Source organism: Mastomys coucha, unplaced genomic scaffold (assembly GCF_008632895.1).
Source record: "Mastomys coucha isolate ucsf_1 unplaced genomic scaffold, UCSF_Mcou_1 pScaffold11, whole genome shotgun sequence".
NCBI classification, from domain to species: domain Eukaryota; kingdom Metazoa; phylum Chordata; class Mammalia; order Rodentia; family Muridae; genus Mastomys; species Mastomys coucha.
In genome coordinates, this window is record NW_022196893.1 from 7,692,305 (window position 1) to 7,707,165 (window position 14,861).

The 14,861-nt window shown below is 47.6% G+C and overlaps 1 protein-coding gene across 3 annotated transcripts; it reads right to left on the minus strand.

Annotated features, from left to right (window-relative positions):
- Positions 1-2,515: 2,515 nt before the first annotated feature.
- Znf250 (zinc finger protein 250) lies at positions 2,516-13,167 on the minus strand. Of its 3 annotated transcripts, none has more exons than XM_031348000.1 (5): positions 12,878-13,167; positions 7,864-7,956; positions 7,530-7,656; positions 7,182-7,295; positions 2,516-4,285 (listed from the first exon to the last, which is right to left on the minus strand). In XM_031348000.1, exons 2-5 carry the CDS (start codon positions 7,903-7,905, stop codon positions 2,982-2,984), a joined length of 1,587 nt encoding a protein of 528 aa, XP_031203860.1. In that variant the 5' UTR covers positions 7,906-7,956; positions 12,878-13,167; the 3' UTR covers positions 2,516-2,981. The 3 variants fall into 3 exon arrangements, with proteins under 3 accessions (XP_031203860.1, XP_031203877.1, XP_031203870.1); XM_031348017.1 differs by lacking the exon at positions 12,878-13,167 and adding an exon at positions 12,644-12,815; XM_031348010.1 differs by lacking the exon at positions 12,878-13,167 and adding an exon at positions 10,409-11,264.
- Between the last annotated feature and the right edge of the window lie 1,694 nt (positions 13,168-14,861).

Sequence of the window (14,861 nt, forward strand, 5' to 3'; positions counted from 1 at the left end):
AAAAGTTGAGCAAGCCAGTAGGCATCGTTTCTTCATGGCATATGCTTGAGGCTGTGTTCCTGCCCCAACTTCCTTAGATAATTGACTGTGATGTGGAATTGTGAGCCATTTAAATCCCCTCTTTCTTCTCAAGTTGCTTCTGTTCATGGTGCTGTTACAGCACTGGCTACCCTAAGAGAAATTGGTACCAATATCGTAATGAGCTATTGTGGGGAATCCATTGAGTGTAAGAGCTTAATGAGCTATGGTGGGGACCTAGAAGATAATGCTGAGAGCAGCCTGGTAAAGACTATTGGGGCTGTCCAAATTCTTTCTTTCTGAGATGGTTTCTCTGTTTGGCCCTGGCTATCCTGGCGCTCACTCTGTAGATCAGGCTGGCCTTTAACTCTGAGATCCACCTCCCCCTGAGTGCTGGGACTAAGGGCATGCACCAAGCCTGACATTTTTCTTTGTTGTTGTTTTGAGACAGGATTTCACTATGTAGCTCTGGCTGGCCTGCAGCTCAATATGTAGACCTAACTGGTCTTGAACTCCAGAGATCCACCTGTCTCTGCTTTCTAAGCACTGGGACTAAAGGTGTGCATGTCATCACCGTGCCCAGTGATTACGTTCAATCAAGAATCTGTGGTTGTTAGCTGAGGGTAGAGAATCAACTTTCCAAGAGACCAGAACCACTACAGTGAACCTTTGCTTTGCTGGAACACTCAATATGGGCCAGCTGGGGTTGAAGAATCAGCTGAGGTGAAATCTGGGAAGTATTTGCTCAGGGTTAGCATTCAGAGCTGTGCTCCAGAGGCAGTAAAAGTTGTACCCTGTGCTGGCAACTGAACTCAGTAATGTATACGATTTATCAAGGAGATCCAGGTCATGAAGGGGTCATGTGGGTTCAAGCTGAGGCTTGGCAGTGAGAGGACATTGATGCAGGTGCAGTGTCTGTTCTTACAGAAGCCCTAGGGTTCAAGGGATCATGAGAGAAACTGAGACTTGGCAGCATAGGGCTGACTCCTGGAAGAGAGTGCAGGAGAGAGGCTACTGATGGAGGGGCAGCCGTTTGAGTGGAGGCCCCAGCATTTTAGGGCTGCTCGTACCATAGGACCAACAGTGGATCCTAACTAAACTTGTATAAGAAAGCAGACTGAGCAAGCTCTGAGGAGCAAGCCAGTAAGCAGTTACTCCATAGCCTGTGGATGAGTTCCTGCCTCGACTGCCTTCAATGATGGACGGGGATATGGAAGTGAAAAAACCCTTTCTTCTTTAAGGTCTCCGTGTTTTATCAGGACAATAAAAACCTAAAACAGGTACCAAACAGTGTTTTTTTCGTATACATAAATTTGAATGTACCTATTTTTCCTTTTTTCAAAATACAAAATATGCTCGGTGGTGATGGCACACACCTTTAATCCCAGCACTTGGAAAGCAGAGACAGGTGGATTTCTGAGTTCAAGGCCAGCCTGGTCTACAGAGTGAGTTCCAGGACAGCCAGGGCTACACAGAGAAACCCTGTCTTAAAAAACCAAAAATATAAAAAATGAAAATAAAAATAAAATAAATTAAAAAACATGTATGTGGTTGGAGAGATGGCTCAGCGGTTAAGAGGACTGACTGTTCTTCCAGATGTCCTGAGTTCAAATCCCAGCAACCTCATGGTGGCTCACGACCATCTGTAATGGGATGAGATGCCCTCTTCTGGTGTGTCTGAAGACAGCTAAAGTGTACTCATACACATAAAATAAATAATTATTTAAAAAAATACAAAACATGTATTTCCAAACACTTAGAACTGCCATTTCAGAATATTTGGTAAGAATATTTTAGGGCTGGTGAGATGGCTCAGCAGGTAAGAGCAGCGACTGCTCTTCTGAAGGTCATGAGTTCAAATTCCAGCAACCACATGGTGGCTCACAACCACCCGTAATGAAATATGACATCTTCTCCTGTGTATTCATTTATAATAATAAATAATTTTTAAAAAAGAATATTTTAAAATATAGATTTTATGGGCTGGTGAGATGGCTCAGCGGGTAAGAGCACTGACTGCTCTTCCGAAGGTCCTGAGTTCGAATCCCAGCAACCACATGGTCTCACAACCATCCGTAATGAGATCTGACACCCTCTTCTGGTGTGTCTGAGGACAGCTGTAGTGTACTTACATATGATAAATAAATAAATAAATAATAATAAATAAAAAAATATAGATTTTATTTGTCTGTGTGCATGCTTGGAACTTATGTGGAAACCAGAGGACAACTTGTGCGAGTTAGTTCTCTCTGTCCACCATTTGGGTTCTAGAAAGCAAGCTCAGGTCATCGGGTTTTCTCTCCAGAGCCCTCTCTCTGGCCCAAGATCTGTTTTGTTTTGCTTTTTTTTTTTGTTTTTCGAGACAGGGTTTCTCTGTGTAGCCCTGGCTGTCCTGGAACTCACTGTGTAGACCAGGGTGGCCTCGAACTCAGAAATCCGCCTGCCTCTGCCTCCCAAGTGCTGGGATTAAAGGCGTGCACCACCACCGCCTGGCTTGTTTTGCTTTTTTAATATCACTTTATCAACATAGCACTTAAGTGTTTTAAAAGGACACTGAAAATGATTTCACATTCTAAATTTAAGCACAATATTATTAGAATGATCAAATACATTTAGGAATGTCATGAAGTTATGTAAGAAAAGAAACTTCATTTGAAATGTGAATAGTTCCCACGCTTTAGCTTTATAGATTTTCAGTTGCTTCAATAAACTAACTCATGTCAAATAGACAAAGGTAGAATTATGCCAGTCTTTACCAGTATCTACAATTATAGGATTCCTCTCCAATTTAACGTGAAGATGTTGAGGAAAATAGACATTTGCTGAGTTTTTCCCCAGGAGGGACATGGGACTGTAACCAAGTCACCAAAGGGAGGCTCTGCAGAGTTAACAGAATTCCCTCCTGGGGGAAGGTTGTTTAGGTCTTGTGCATGTCCTAAGCGCGGGCTTCTGACGGCCAGGGGTCACAGTTTCTTGTGGACTTTCTGATGCTGGATCAGGTGCCCGTGCTGGTTGAAGGCGCGTCCACACTCGCCACACTCATAGGGTTTCTCTCCCGTGTGGATCCTCTGGTGCTGGATGAGCACCGAGTACTGGCTGAACGCTTTGCCGCAGCTATTGCACTCGTAGGGTTTCTCGCCCGTGTGGGTCCTGAGGTGCACGATGAGGGTTGCTTTCAGGCTGAAAGCTTTGCCACACTCGGTGCACTGGAAGGGTTTCTCGCCTGTGTGGATTCTCTCGTGCTGGATCAGGGACCGGCGCGCACTGAAAGCATGCCCGCACTCGCCGCACACGTAGGGTTTCTCTCCGGTGTGGACTCTCTGGTGCTGGATGAGGTGCGAGTGCTGGACAAAGGCCTTCCCGCACTCGTAGCAGGCGTAGGGCTTCTCCTGCGTGTGAATCCTCTCGTGATTCATCAGCGTGGAGCGGTGGCTGAAGGTCTTGCCGCACTCGCTGCACTCGTAGGGCTTTTCCCCGGTGTGGACGTTGTGATGCTGGATGAGCACGGAGCGGTCACTGAAGGCCTTCCCGCACTCGCTGCACGTGTAGGGCTTCTCCCCAGTGTGGACCCGCTGGTGCTGCAGCAGCGTCCTCTTCACGCTGAATGTCTTCCCGCACTCGCTGCACCCATGAGGCTTCTCCCCAGTGTGCACCCGCTGGTGGCTCCGCAGGACCGTGCTGTGGTTGAAGGCTTTCCCACACAAGGGACACACATAGGGCCTCTCCCCGGTGTGGATCCGCTGATGCTGGATGAGGTGGGAGAGCTGGGTGAACGCCTTCCCACACTCCAGACACTCGTGAGGCTTTTCTCCTGTGTGTATCTTGTGGTGCTGAGCAAGGTCAGAACTCACTCGAAAGGCTTTCCCACATTCGTTACACTCATAGGGCTTCTCGCCTGTGTGGATCCGCCTGTGCTTGCTAAGGACAGAACTCTGGCTGAAGGCCTTTCCGCAGACGTGGCACACATAGGGCTTCTCCCCAGTGTGTATTCGCTGATGCTGGAGGAGATGAGAGCTTCGACCAAAGCACTTTCCACACTCAATGCATATATAGGGTTTCTCAACACTGGGAGCCATCTGGGGTCGAGCAACTGGTACACTAGGGTTCAACACTTCAGCCTTCTGAGGGCCAACGGGCTTTGGACAGAAGTTCGGCTCTGTTTTGTAATGTTCTTCATCAATCTTTCTCAGAGTCGCTGATGCTTCGTCTGAGATTAACGGTTGTACATTCAAGTCTGTGTTTTGGTTCTCTTCCTTGGCTTTGCATTCTGAAGCACAAGATGAAAAGGTTAACACAGGTCGGGATGGTGGGTAGCCTATGATAATAATCCCAGTACTTGAGAGGCTGAGGCGAGAGGCTGTGAATTCGGTGCCAGGCAAGGCTACCTATAAGGGCTACTTTAAAAAAAACAATAACCCAACCGGGTGGTGGTGGTGCATGCCTTTAATCCCAGCACTTGTGAGGCACAGGCAGACGGATCTCTGAGTTCCAGGCTAGCCTTGTCTACAGAGCAAATTCTAGGAAAACCAAGGCTACACAGAGAAACCATGTCTTGAAAAACCAAAAACCAAATAAAAACAAATAAATAAATTTTTTAAAAAAAGGAAAAAAAGAAAAAACCTAAATCAAAACACAAAACAAAAACCCCAACAACCCAAATCAAAATAAAAACAACAAAAGGTTAATACTACACAAAACTGCTGAGTACAGTCCTAATGCTGGCTTGGCTGCACAGTCTCCGATGTGAGATCCAAAGGGAACATCTTTCAATAAATCAAAAGCAATAGTGAGAGGGGAAGGCATCAGTTTATCAGCCCTGTGCAGAATGCATGAGATAGTGGGAGCGCTCCTAGTGTTCCCTGCAGCTAGGACCGGGTTCCATCAGCTGTAGGCAACGGCACATGAGCAGTGAAGCAGGACCTGGGGCTGGCAGGGGAAGTCGGAAGCTTTTGAGCAGGTCAGAGGGTTCTATCCTGGGACCCACGGCTTCCTTCCTATATTGTGCCGATGCTGATGGTCACCTCTGTGGAAGACAGTTCTGTGTGGAGAGTGCACTGTGTAGCAGGCGGTAGGGTGGATATTTAAAGAGACAGACAATCCCAACATGGGAACCTGGACCACATTTAGGTTGGAGATGTGCGGGTGGCAGTGTAAACAGTGAGGAAGGCTTTCTGGAATGGAGAGACAGGCTCTAAGGCAGACCATGTGTGTTATGTGAGCACTGGGGACAACCATGTTTCATATCTCGAGTTTAAAGGTGTCTTCACATCAAGGCTTCGTGTGGAGACAGCTATACTAGGCCATAGTGTGGAGAGGCCTAGCAGGAACAAAGAGGATAACCCCACATGGCAGAGGGAGTTAGTCCCTTCAGGTTTCCATTAAATTGTCCTGCTGCAGAGGATGGTGGCCTGCCCCATCAGTGCTAGAAGCTCCTGCGTATCCAATAGCTGCCTACAACCTACTGGCCGGGCTCGGGATGCCTGCCTACCCTAAAACAACCTACTGGCCGGGCTCAGGAAGCCTACCTTAAAGCCCTAGCCACTGTTTCCAGGGTCTTGGCTGTGGACTTCCCCGAATGAGTTGTCATACTTGATTGATATCCTAGGACAGGAAGCCTCATAGCAGAGAAGATATAAGAAGAGAATCCTTACTTTTTAAATTAAAGTATGTGTGTGTGTGTGTGTGTGTGTGTGTGTGTGTGTGTAGGTATATGCCACTGTGTGCCTGTGGAGCTCAGAGAACAACGGAGGTCTCCTTCTATCCTTTATGTGTATTCTGGATTGAACTCAAGCTTCCAGGCTTGTATTGTCAAGCACCATCTGAGCCACCTTGCAACTCCAGATGTCTCACTCTTGTTGAAGGACATACAAGGATCTCTGGCCAGTACCAGTGAGACCAATAACTTTGGGGTAAAGTACAAATCTAGTAAGCTCTACCCAGAGGCCAGGATCAGGCAAGAACAGCATCAGAGCTTCTGCTTCTACTATTCCCTTCTAAATGTCAGAATAGCAAAGAACTTGGGAATTGGTGTGCTATGTACTGGCCTCCAGTATGGGGGAGGGTATGGCAGACCTTAACTTTTTCTTTCTTTCTTTTTTCTTTTCTTTCTTTTTTTTGTTTTGTTTTTGTTTTTTGGGTTTCAGTGTGGCCATTTTCCCCTTAAGAATTATGCCTACTTAGCCCAGGCAGTGGTGGCACACACTTTAATCCCAGGGGTTGGGAGCCAGCACAGGAAGATAGATCTCTGTGAGTTTATGGCCAGCCTGGTCTACTGAGTGAAGATATAGAACAGCCAGGGCTTGTACACAGAGAAACCCTGCCTCTGAAACAAAAAAGAAAAAAACAAAAACATTATTCCAAAATAAAAAGTCTTCCTTAAAAAAACTTAGCATGAACCGGGCGGTGGTGGCACACACCTTTAATCCCAGCACTTGGGAGGCAGAGGCAGGCAGATTTCTGAGTTCAAGGATTTCTGAGTTCCAAGACAGCCAGAGCTACACAGAGAAACCCTGTCTCAAAAAACAAACAAAAACAAAACAAAACAACAACAACAAAAATACAAATTATTTTTATTACCTATTTCTAAATTCATATATAGATAACAATCTCTTTTCTAAGTTAAAGATCACGTAAACTTCAAAAATACTTTCCCTTCCAATTCTTATGTATATATTCTAAACTTTGCTGTATTTCATACATGGAGCCTCAGTACAATACCTCGTGGCTTAGGGGAGATGAATTCTTTTCTAACTGAGATGAACTTTCATCCCTTCACCTTGAGTATCGGGTTGAGAAACATCCCTTCTATACTAAAGTGCCTTGTGACTTTCTCAATCACCAAGTAACCATCAGAACCCAAACCTCCCACTAAGAGCCTGGGTGGCCACCTATGGTCTTCCTGAGCAGTGACAAAATCCCGGGCGTCCACACAGCTCAGCTACCCCGTCCTTTCTCCTTTATACCCAGGTTTACCACCCTGTCTACCCACTACCCCACACTTTCTCCTATGGGCTATTGCCTGGCCCTCTACCTCCTAGTCTGTGACATTCTGTCAGTGGAAGAATGACTGACCCTTCCCTGACCAATTGAAGCTTCTTCCATTGGTGGCTCAGTCTGAATTAGTTACACCGTCAGTGAAAACAGTACCCGTTCTCCTTACTCACCTGAGTGGTCACCTCCCAGGCCCTGGCTCAGCTCAGTTCCCTGTCCATCCAGGACCCACGGATCTTCTCCTCGCTCTAGCTGGGAGATCACAACAGGCTTAGATCCTGGAAGTCCTATTCATGAGGAGGGAAGCCCTTGTGTTAGTTACAAAGTATTTACTAAGTTACTCCCTCAACCCATGCTACAACAGGCACTTGAAAATGAACAGTTCCGTTGGAGCTGAACACGTGGGAGACAAGCAAGCCTCAGGATCAGTCTGCCCCACGTCCTCCTCCTCCCAGCAGCTGCCTCCCCTGGGAAACCCCCACCTGAGTACAGCACACAAAGATACACAGATGGGGCCTTACCCAGTGAGACTACATTCCCGTAGGTCTCCATCATGACATTTCGGTAGAGGCCCCGCTGAGCAGGGCCCAGGCGGGCCCACTCCTCCTGAGAGAGCAGAACAGCCACATCCTCAAAGGTCACTTTGGCCTGGAATGACAGGATTTTGGGTAACCAAACATCTGACAGGCATTACATGTGATGTGGGAGATTGGTGAGGGCCCCCTGGGAGTCCCGTGAGCTCGATAGGCAGAAATGATAGAGTTCAGGAGAGGTGGTGCCATTCAGACTGCTTGGCCATAGGAGGACTATGGGAGCTTTAGTTAAGCCACTGAGCAAGCTTTTGGGGCCACTCACCTGGGGTGCTGCTGGCAGAGGCAGAAGTCCGGCTGCTGCCATCTTGGTTTCTTTGGAATTCGAGGACAACAGAAATCAGGGGATCCAGTGGGGCTGAGAAAGAGGACAGAACACATGAGAGTCTGGTTCAACCGATCCTGGCCTCCTAGGTGGCCTTTTGTCATATAAAGTCAGTGTAAGGCATGCCAAGGTGAGATCCAAGGAGCTGAGGCCACCATAGTCCTGCTTTGTCCCGTCTCCCCGTGCTCACACTGGTGTTCTTTTTTTTTTTTCTTCTTCTTTTTTCTTTTTCCTGAGACAGGGGTTTCTTTGTATAGCCCTGGCTGTCCTGGAACTCACTCTGTAGACCAGGCTGGCCTCGAACTCAGAAATCTGCCTGCCTCTGCCTCCCAAGTGCTGGGATTAAAGGCGTGCACCACCACCACTGCCTGGCAACACTGGTATTCTTTAGTACAGAGTCCTGAGCAAACATATGGCTCCTGGGCCTGTCCCATCTATTAGGCTTAGTCAGGAAATCCCACTCAAAAAATGGTAAGGAGAGCCAGAGGCTATTATATCTTTATGAGTTCCGATAAACTGAAATTCAAAGATCTGGATGCTGGGCTGGAGAGATGCCTCAGCGGTATGAACACCGGATGCTCTTCCAGAGGTCCTGAGTTCAATTCCCAGCAACCATAGGATGGTGGCTCACAACCATCTGAATAGGATCTGATGCTGTCTTCTGGTGTGTCTAAAAACAGCTACAATGTACTCTTATAAATAAAATAATAAATCTTAAAAAAAAAAAAAAGTAGCCTAGAAAGGTAGCTTGATGGCTCAGCGTTAAGAGCGCTTGCAGAGGACCCAGGCTCCGTGGCTCAGTGTTAAGAGCGCTTGCAGAGGACCCAGGCTCTGTGGCTCAGCGTTAAGAGCGCTTGCAGAGGACCCAGGCTCTGTGGCTCAGCGTTAAGAGCGCATCCAGAGGACACAGGCTTGTGCACAACTCTAGTTCTAGGGGATCTAATGCTTTCCTCTTGGCTTCTATTGGCTGTTACACACAGGTGGTACACATGAACACACATGAAGATAAATAATTTTTTTAAAAAAAAAATGATAAGGATTTCTAAGCAGGGTACCCATGTATCCATTGTTTTCCAAGGGCTTAAAGTTTCGATTTTTACTCCCTAGACTATCAGGGTCCTTATTGTTGGATGTTGGGGAGCCTGTGAAAGGCTCTGGTTGCCAGCTGGCTCACCCTGACCATGGCCTATGATCATGCCTTCTCACCAGGACAGTACTTTTCCAGGGCCCGACATGTTCTAGACTCTAGGCAGTCATACAGCTCAAGTGGGACCTGTAGGCATTAAGCCAAGCTGCCTCCCACAGAAGTACTCCCTGCCGAGTGGGAAGTGGATGGCCTACTCAAGGTCCACACTTCTATGGGAAACCCCAGGCGGGGGCCCTTTAGTCAGTCTTAGATATCCTCTTTTTTTTTTTTTTTTTTTTTTTTTTCCTGAGACAGGGTTTCTCTGTGTAGTCCTGGCTGTCCTGGAACTCACTCTGTAGACCAGGCTGGCCTCGAACTCAGAAAGCGCCTGCCTCTGCCTCCCAAGTGCTGGGATTAAAGGTGTGTGCACCACCGCCTGGCTTAGATATCCTCTTGCACTCTGACAAGGCAAAAGCTCAACCTCTGAACTGGCAACACAAGCCTGAACAGTGGTTACTATGGGTGAACTGAGTCTGGAGTAACATAGAGTCTGAGATCTGAACAATGTCTTGTTTCAAACGGGAAGGGAACACTTGGGTTGTGGGTGGGTGCTGGAGAACATACTAGGATAAACAGGTGTTTCATACAACTAAATGGCTGGGGAAGATGGGGTTCTGAGAGCTCCCCTGACAGAGCTGGTCCTGTAGCGGATGGGCGCAGTCTTCTGAAGTGTTGAGGAGCAGTCTACAATAGTGAGACAGGCCTGCAACTGAAGGTGGATGGAACCAGAACAAAGCGAGGAACAAGACTATACGATACATCTTTTCAGGCATCTAGCTCTTTGATAATGAAATGGAAGCTAAGCACGGTTCCTCTCCCTTGTAATTCTAGCTGTTCAGAAGGTGGAGGCAGAAGGCTCCTCAGTAAAAGGCTGGACTGAACTACATAGGGAGACCTTGTCTCAGGAGAAAAAGGGAAGACAAGAGGTGGGCATCATGGTTTCATGACCCACCGGGGTGTGGGGGGGCATCATGACCCACTGGGGTGGGGGGGGCATCATGGTATCATGACCCACCAGGGTGTGGGGGGGCATCATGGTATCATGACCCACCAGGGTGTGGGGGACAGGAAGTCAGGGTCACCCTATATTTTTTTAAATAAAATGTCAGACATGTATAGCTTTCAGGAAACCCAGGCTAAGCTGTCTCTGAAGAACAGGGCATGTCGACAAGGAAGGAGAGGATGACTCCGAAGATGTTTCACTCCTCTCAGAGGCCCACTTTCCAAATATGAGCACAGCTTTATGCAATTTCCATTTGAATGCAACAGGAATCTGAATAGAATTCCTTTAGCACTTACAGGAATAACAGATGCAAAGAAGAATCCAGAAGAATGAGTATGGGCCGTGGGGCCAGATATCTATACCAACACAGGGTTGGTCTACTGAGGACAGGCAGAGTCAGGCACCGGTAGACATGGGGACCTAAAAGATGACAGGCAAGATGGCTCCGTGGGGAAAAGCACCTGTTGTCAAGTTTGATGACCGGGGTGTGGTTCCTAGGATCCACATGGTCTACAAGCTAATTCCAGGCTAGCCAGGGCTACACAAAGAAACCCTGTCTCAAAAAGCAAGCAACCAACCAAGCAATTGAACAAAAAATCCTTATGTACATCAAAACCACCCGAAACTCCCCAAATAGGGGCAGAGACGATAGTTGTTCTCCTAGAGACCCTGGGTTCAATTCCCAGTACCTACATGGAGGCCCACAACCATCTGTAACTCCAGTTCTAGGGGATCTCACACCCTCTTCTGGTCTCCTCAGGCACACGTGGTACATAGACATACATACACACAAGCAAAACCACCCATACACACAAAATAAAATAGACACATCTGAGAACCACAACAACCCTCCCCAAATAGGCCCGAGCACAGGGAAGAATTTAGTGTAAGACACAAGTGCATTTTCAAGTAAACAGAAAGATAAAGTATCCTATGCATAGTGGAAAATGTTATCAATGGGTACAATTTAGGGGGAGAAAAGCAAAGCTGGATTCTAACTTCATCCCTTATCTAAATAAATTCCATATAGAATCAACACTTTACAAGTACCAGACAAAAATCAGATTATTTGTAAAATAATCTTGAAATAAGGAAGCCCCTTAAAACACAGCAAAAAGCCAAAATACTTTAATGGAAAATATTTTGCCCATAAAACAAAACCAACAACAAAATCCTTCTAGTTGCAAAATAAGTAAATAAAATCAAAGAAGATACCTCCTCAATGGAGTAAAAAAAAAAAAAAAAAACATAGGGAAGTGTGTTTTTGATATACAGAAAAAGAATACAATCTGATCAATTTGAACAGGAATGAAAATAGCTAAAAGACAAATGCAGAGCTTTCCACCTCAGAAATATTAAGTGAGAATGGAGATTGAAACATCTGTATGCAAGAAAGCCCCAGGGGTTAGCCCCATTCCACTTCTCTGTGTCCCCTACAAGGAAATTCCCAGTGTGCAAAGTAACAGAATCGATATGCACTCAGCTTTAGACATCTGTGTAGTGGAGTTCAGTGGGGCGTTCCTTTTATGTTAGTAACAAGAATGTCCACATGCACCAGAGGTGGAGCTTGCTTCCAGTTATTCTAGAAAGATCCATAGGAAACGGCTTCCAGTGTCACTGTGCTTTCACTGTCAGGGTGCTAGGCAGAGTAACATTTAAAAGAATTATTATGGGTGGGGGAGATTACATCCAATGTACAAGTGTGCCCATACCTCACCTCTCACACACAAGGGGGAATTACTGTACACAGTTTTTCTGTGTGTGCGTGTGTACCTACACATCAGCAAGCACATGGAGGCCAGAGGACAGTTTTAGGTGTTATTCCTCAGAAGCTGTTCACCATTTGTGGGGCAACACGGTAGGTCTCTTATTGGCCTGGAAGTCACCAAGTAAGCTACTAAGCCCCAGGGACCTGCGTGTCTCCTCCCAGAGCTAGGAATAACAACACACTTATCCGCACATCCAGATTCAGGTGTCTAACTGAGCCATAAATGTGGAGAGATGGCTCAGCGGTTAAGAGCACGTTTTTTTCTTCCAGGACCCACACTAGATTCCCAGCACCCACATGACAGCTCACAGCCAGTTCCAGGGAACCTGATGCCCTCTTCTGGCCTCCGTTGGCACCAGGCATGCACATGATATACAGTACAGATACACATGCAGGCAAAGCACATAAATACATATAAAAAAATTAAACAAGAAAATGTCACGTTACAGAAGTTGTTATCCATTAAAAGGGGCCTTTGCAAAGTAACAAGAGAGCAACCGCAGAAAAATAAAACAAATCCAAGAAGAAGCTGAGCTATGTGGAGCAGAGCAGAGAGCACCTTCAGTTTGACAAGAAATGTCCTTAGCTGCGGAGGATGCTAAAGACCGTGCATTTGACTTAAAATGCTGTATGGTGGCCCTGACTGTAGTCCGGGTTATTGGGGAGGATCGTGCGAACCCAGGACTTCCACGGCAGTCTGGGACGCGGTTATTTCACCAGACAAAACCTCACACACAGCCCAAGCCAAACCAAATTAACCAACCAGTAAGAAACCGTATGCACATCAGAACCATCCAAACTCCGGACCAGGCTAGCGGGAGCCACCGCGAGGGGTCCTGGGAGGGGCCTGGAGGGTCCAAGGGACCGGAGGGTGCGGCCTGGGTCAGCAGTCCGGCCACAGCCATCCATCGGAGGGAAGGGCTGGCATACGCTAGGGCGCGGAGCTTGGGTGCGGATGAAGGAGAGGGTCCGGCACAGCCGACAGAGCGCCACTCACCATCTGCCGCAACCTCTCGCCCGGTGGCGGCGGCTCCGGCTCCCTAAGACAAAGGGGCCGTCCCGCCCCGTCTGCGCAGTCGTCAATCTCAGGGGACCCCGCCCCCAGGTCCCCACCCCCCAGTCCTGGACCGGGACGCCCGAGGGTCGGATGGTGCGCCCGCCTCCTGCTCCTCTTGCTGGACTCCGCTCTGCGCCCCGGGGCCACCGAGAGCGGAGGCCTCCGCTGTGCCTAGAGAGACCGCGTTCTGACCCGGGCCGCGCCTGCTCGTTGAGGCCGCAGCGGAAGCGGCGCCCGCAGCCCCTGCACGTCCGAGTGCCTCCCGGCCTCGCCCGCTCCCTGCGGACCCTCTTCTCCTGAGGGCCTTCGGTCACTTCCGCCAAGATCGATCTGGGCTTGCCCTCTAGCCATTTCCCTGTGGTCGGGCCGCTGGACACTGATCCGGAACCCATCATCAGGCTGACTCGGGCTGCTTGGGTTTAGCTTACGGTATAGTATGTGTTTAACTTCTGAAGGGACTGACAGTCTGTCCGTGTTTCTTCATCATCACATTCCCTAGACGAGCAGTGTGTGACTACTCCGGTTGCTGTTTGTGTTTACCTACACTTGGTATAAGCAGTCTTTTAAAAAATGAATTATTCCAGGGCTAGAGGGATACAAACAGTCTGTTTGCCGAACGTGCCCGAGGCTGAGTGTAATCACTAGTACCCACGTTAAAAGCCTGAGTGTAATAGTGCTTGCTTGTAATCCCAGCCCAGGGGAGGCAGAACAAAGGCCGATCCATGTAGGGCTCGCTGGCCAGCCAGTCTAGAGTCATTGGCAAGATTCAGGTTCTGTTGAGAAGCCTTTTCAAAAAAACAAAACAAAACAACAACAACAAAAATACCGTAGTGGATGGCTCCTCAGACTGGCCCTTAGCCGCCCCGCGCACACACAGATTCTCTGCTGGAAATTGAAGTCAGGGACTCTTGGATGTTGAGCATATGGTCTACCATTTAGTTGCACCGGATCCCACCCTCCATTATGGCTTTAATTTTTATTTCTCTAATTGTATTGGTTACTTCTGTTACAAAATAAATGCAGAGGCAGAGGCAGGCCAATCTCTGTGAGTTTGGGGCCAGCCTGGTCTATAGAGCTAGTTCCAGGACAGCTGGGGCTACACAAAAAGCATGGTTTTGGGTTGGCGGAGGAAGGAAATGGAGATAGGGAGCAAGAACATCTCCCTGGTCTCCAGAACTTGTGGATCAGGGTGATGGAGCAGCCAGGTTTTTGTTCTTGGATTTTTAAAGTGTGTGCCCCAGAGGCAGCCAGTTTTTTTTTTTTTAAAGATGTATTGATTTATTATATATAAGTACATTGTAGCTGTCTTCAGGCACCCCAGAAGAGGATGTCAGATCTCATTATGGGTGGTTGTGAGCCACCATGTGGTTACTGGGATTTGAACTCAGGACCTTCGGAAACGCAGTCAGTGCTCTTACCCGCTGAGCCATCTCACCAGCCCGTGCCCAGGCTTTCTTATCAACTGTTCTACATGTGGGCTCATAAAGAGGAGGCAGTCTGACGCTAGTGCCTTCATTAAAACATGGAGTCAGGGAGGCTGGAGAGGAGGCTCAGTGGTTAAGAGCATTGGATCTTCCAAAAAAAAAAAACAGAATTCAGATCCCAACACTACTATGTAAGCTCACAACCTACTGTAACTCCATTTCCAGGGGATCTGCTGCCCTCTTCTGGTCTCTATGGGTACTGCATGCATGCAGGTGGTATACAGATATACCTTGCAGGCAAAACTCATACAGGAAATAGTAATGACTAAAAATTAAAAAAAAAAAAAGCTGAAATGGCTTAGTGGGGTGGCTCAGAATTAAGAGCATTCATATATCTTCCAGAAGATCTGAGTTTGATTCCTAGCACTCACAACTGCCTGTAACTTTAACTCCAGGGATCCAACTCCTTTGGTTTCTGTGGGCACCTGCACTCAATCAAT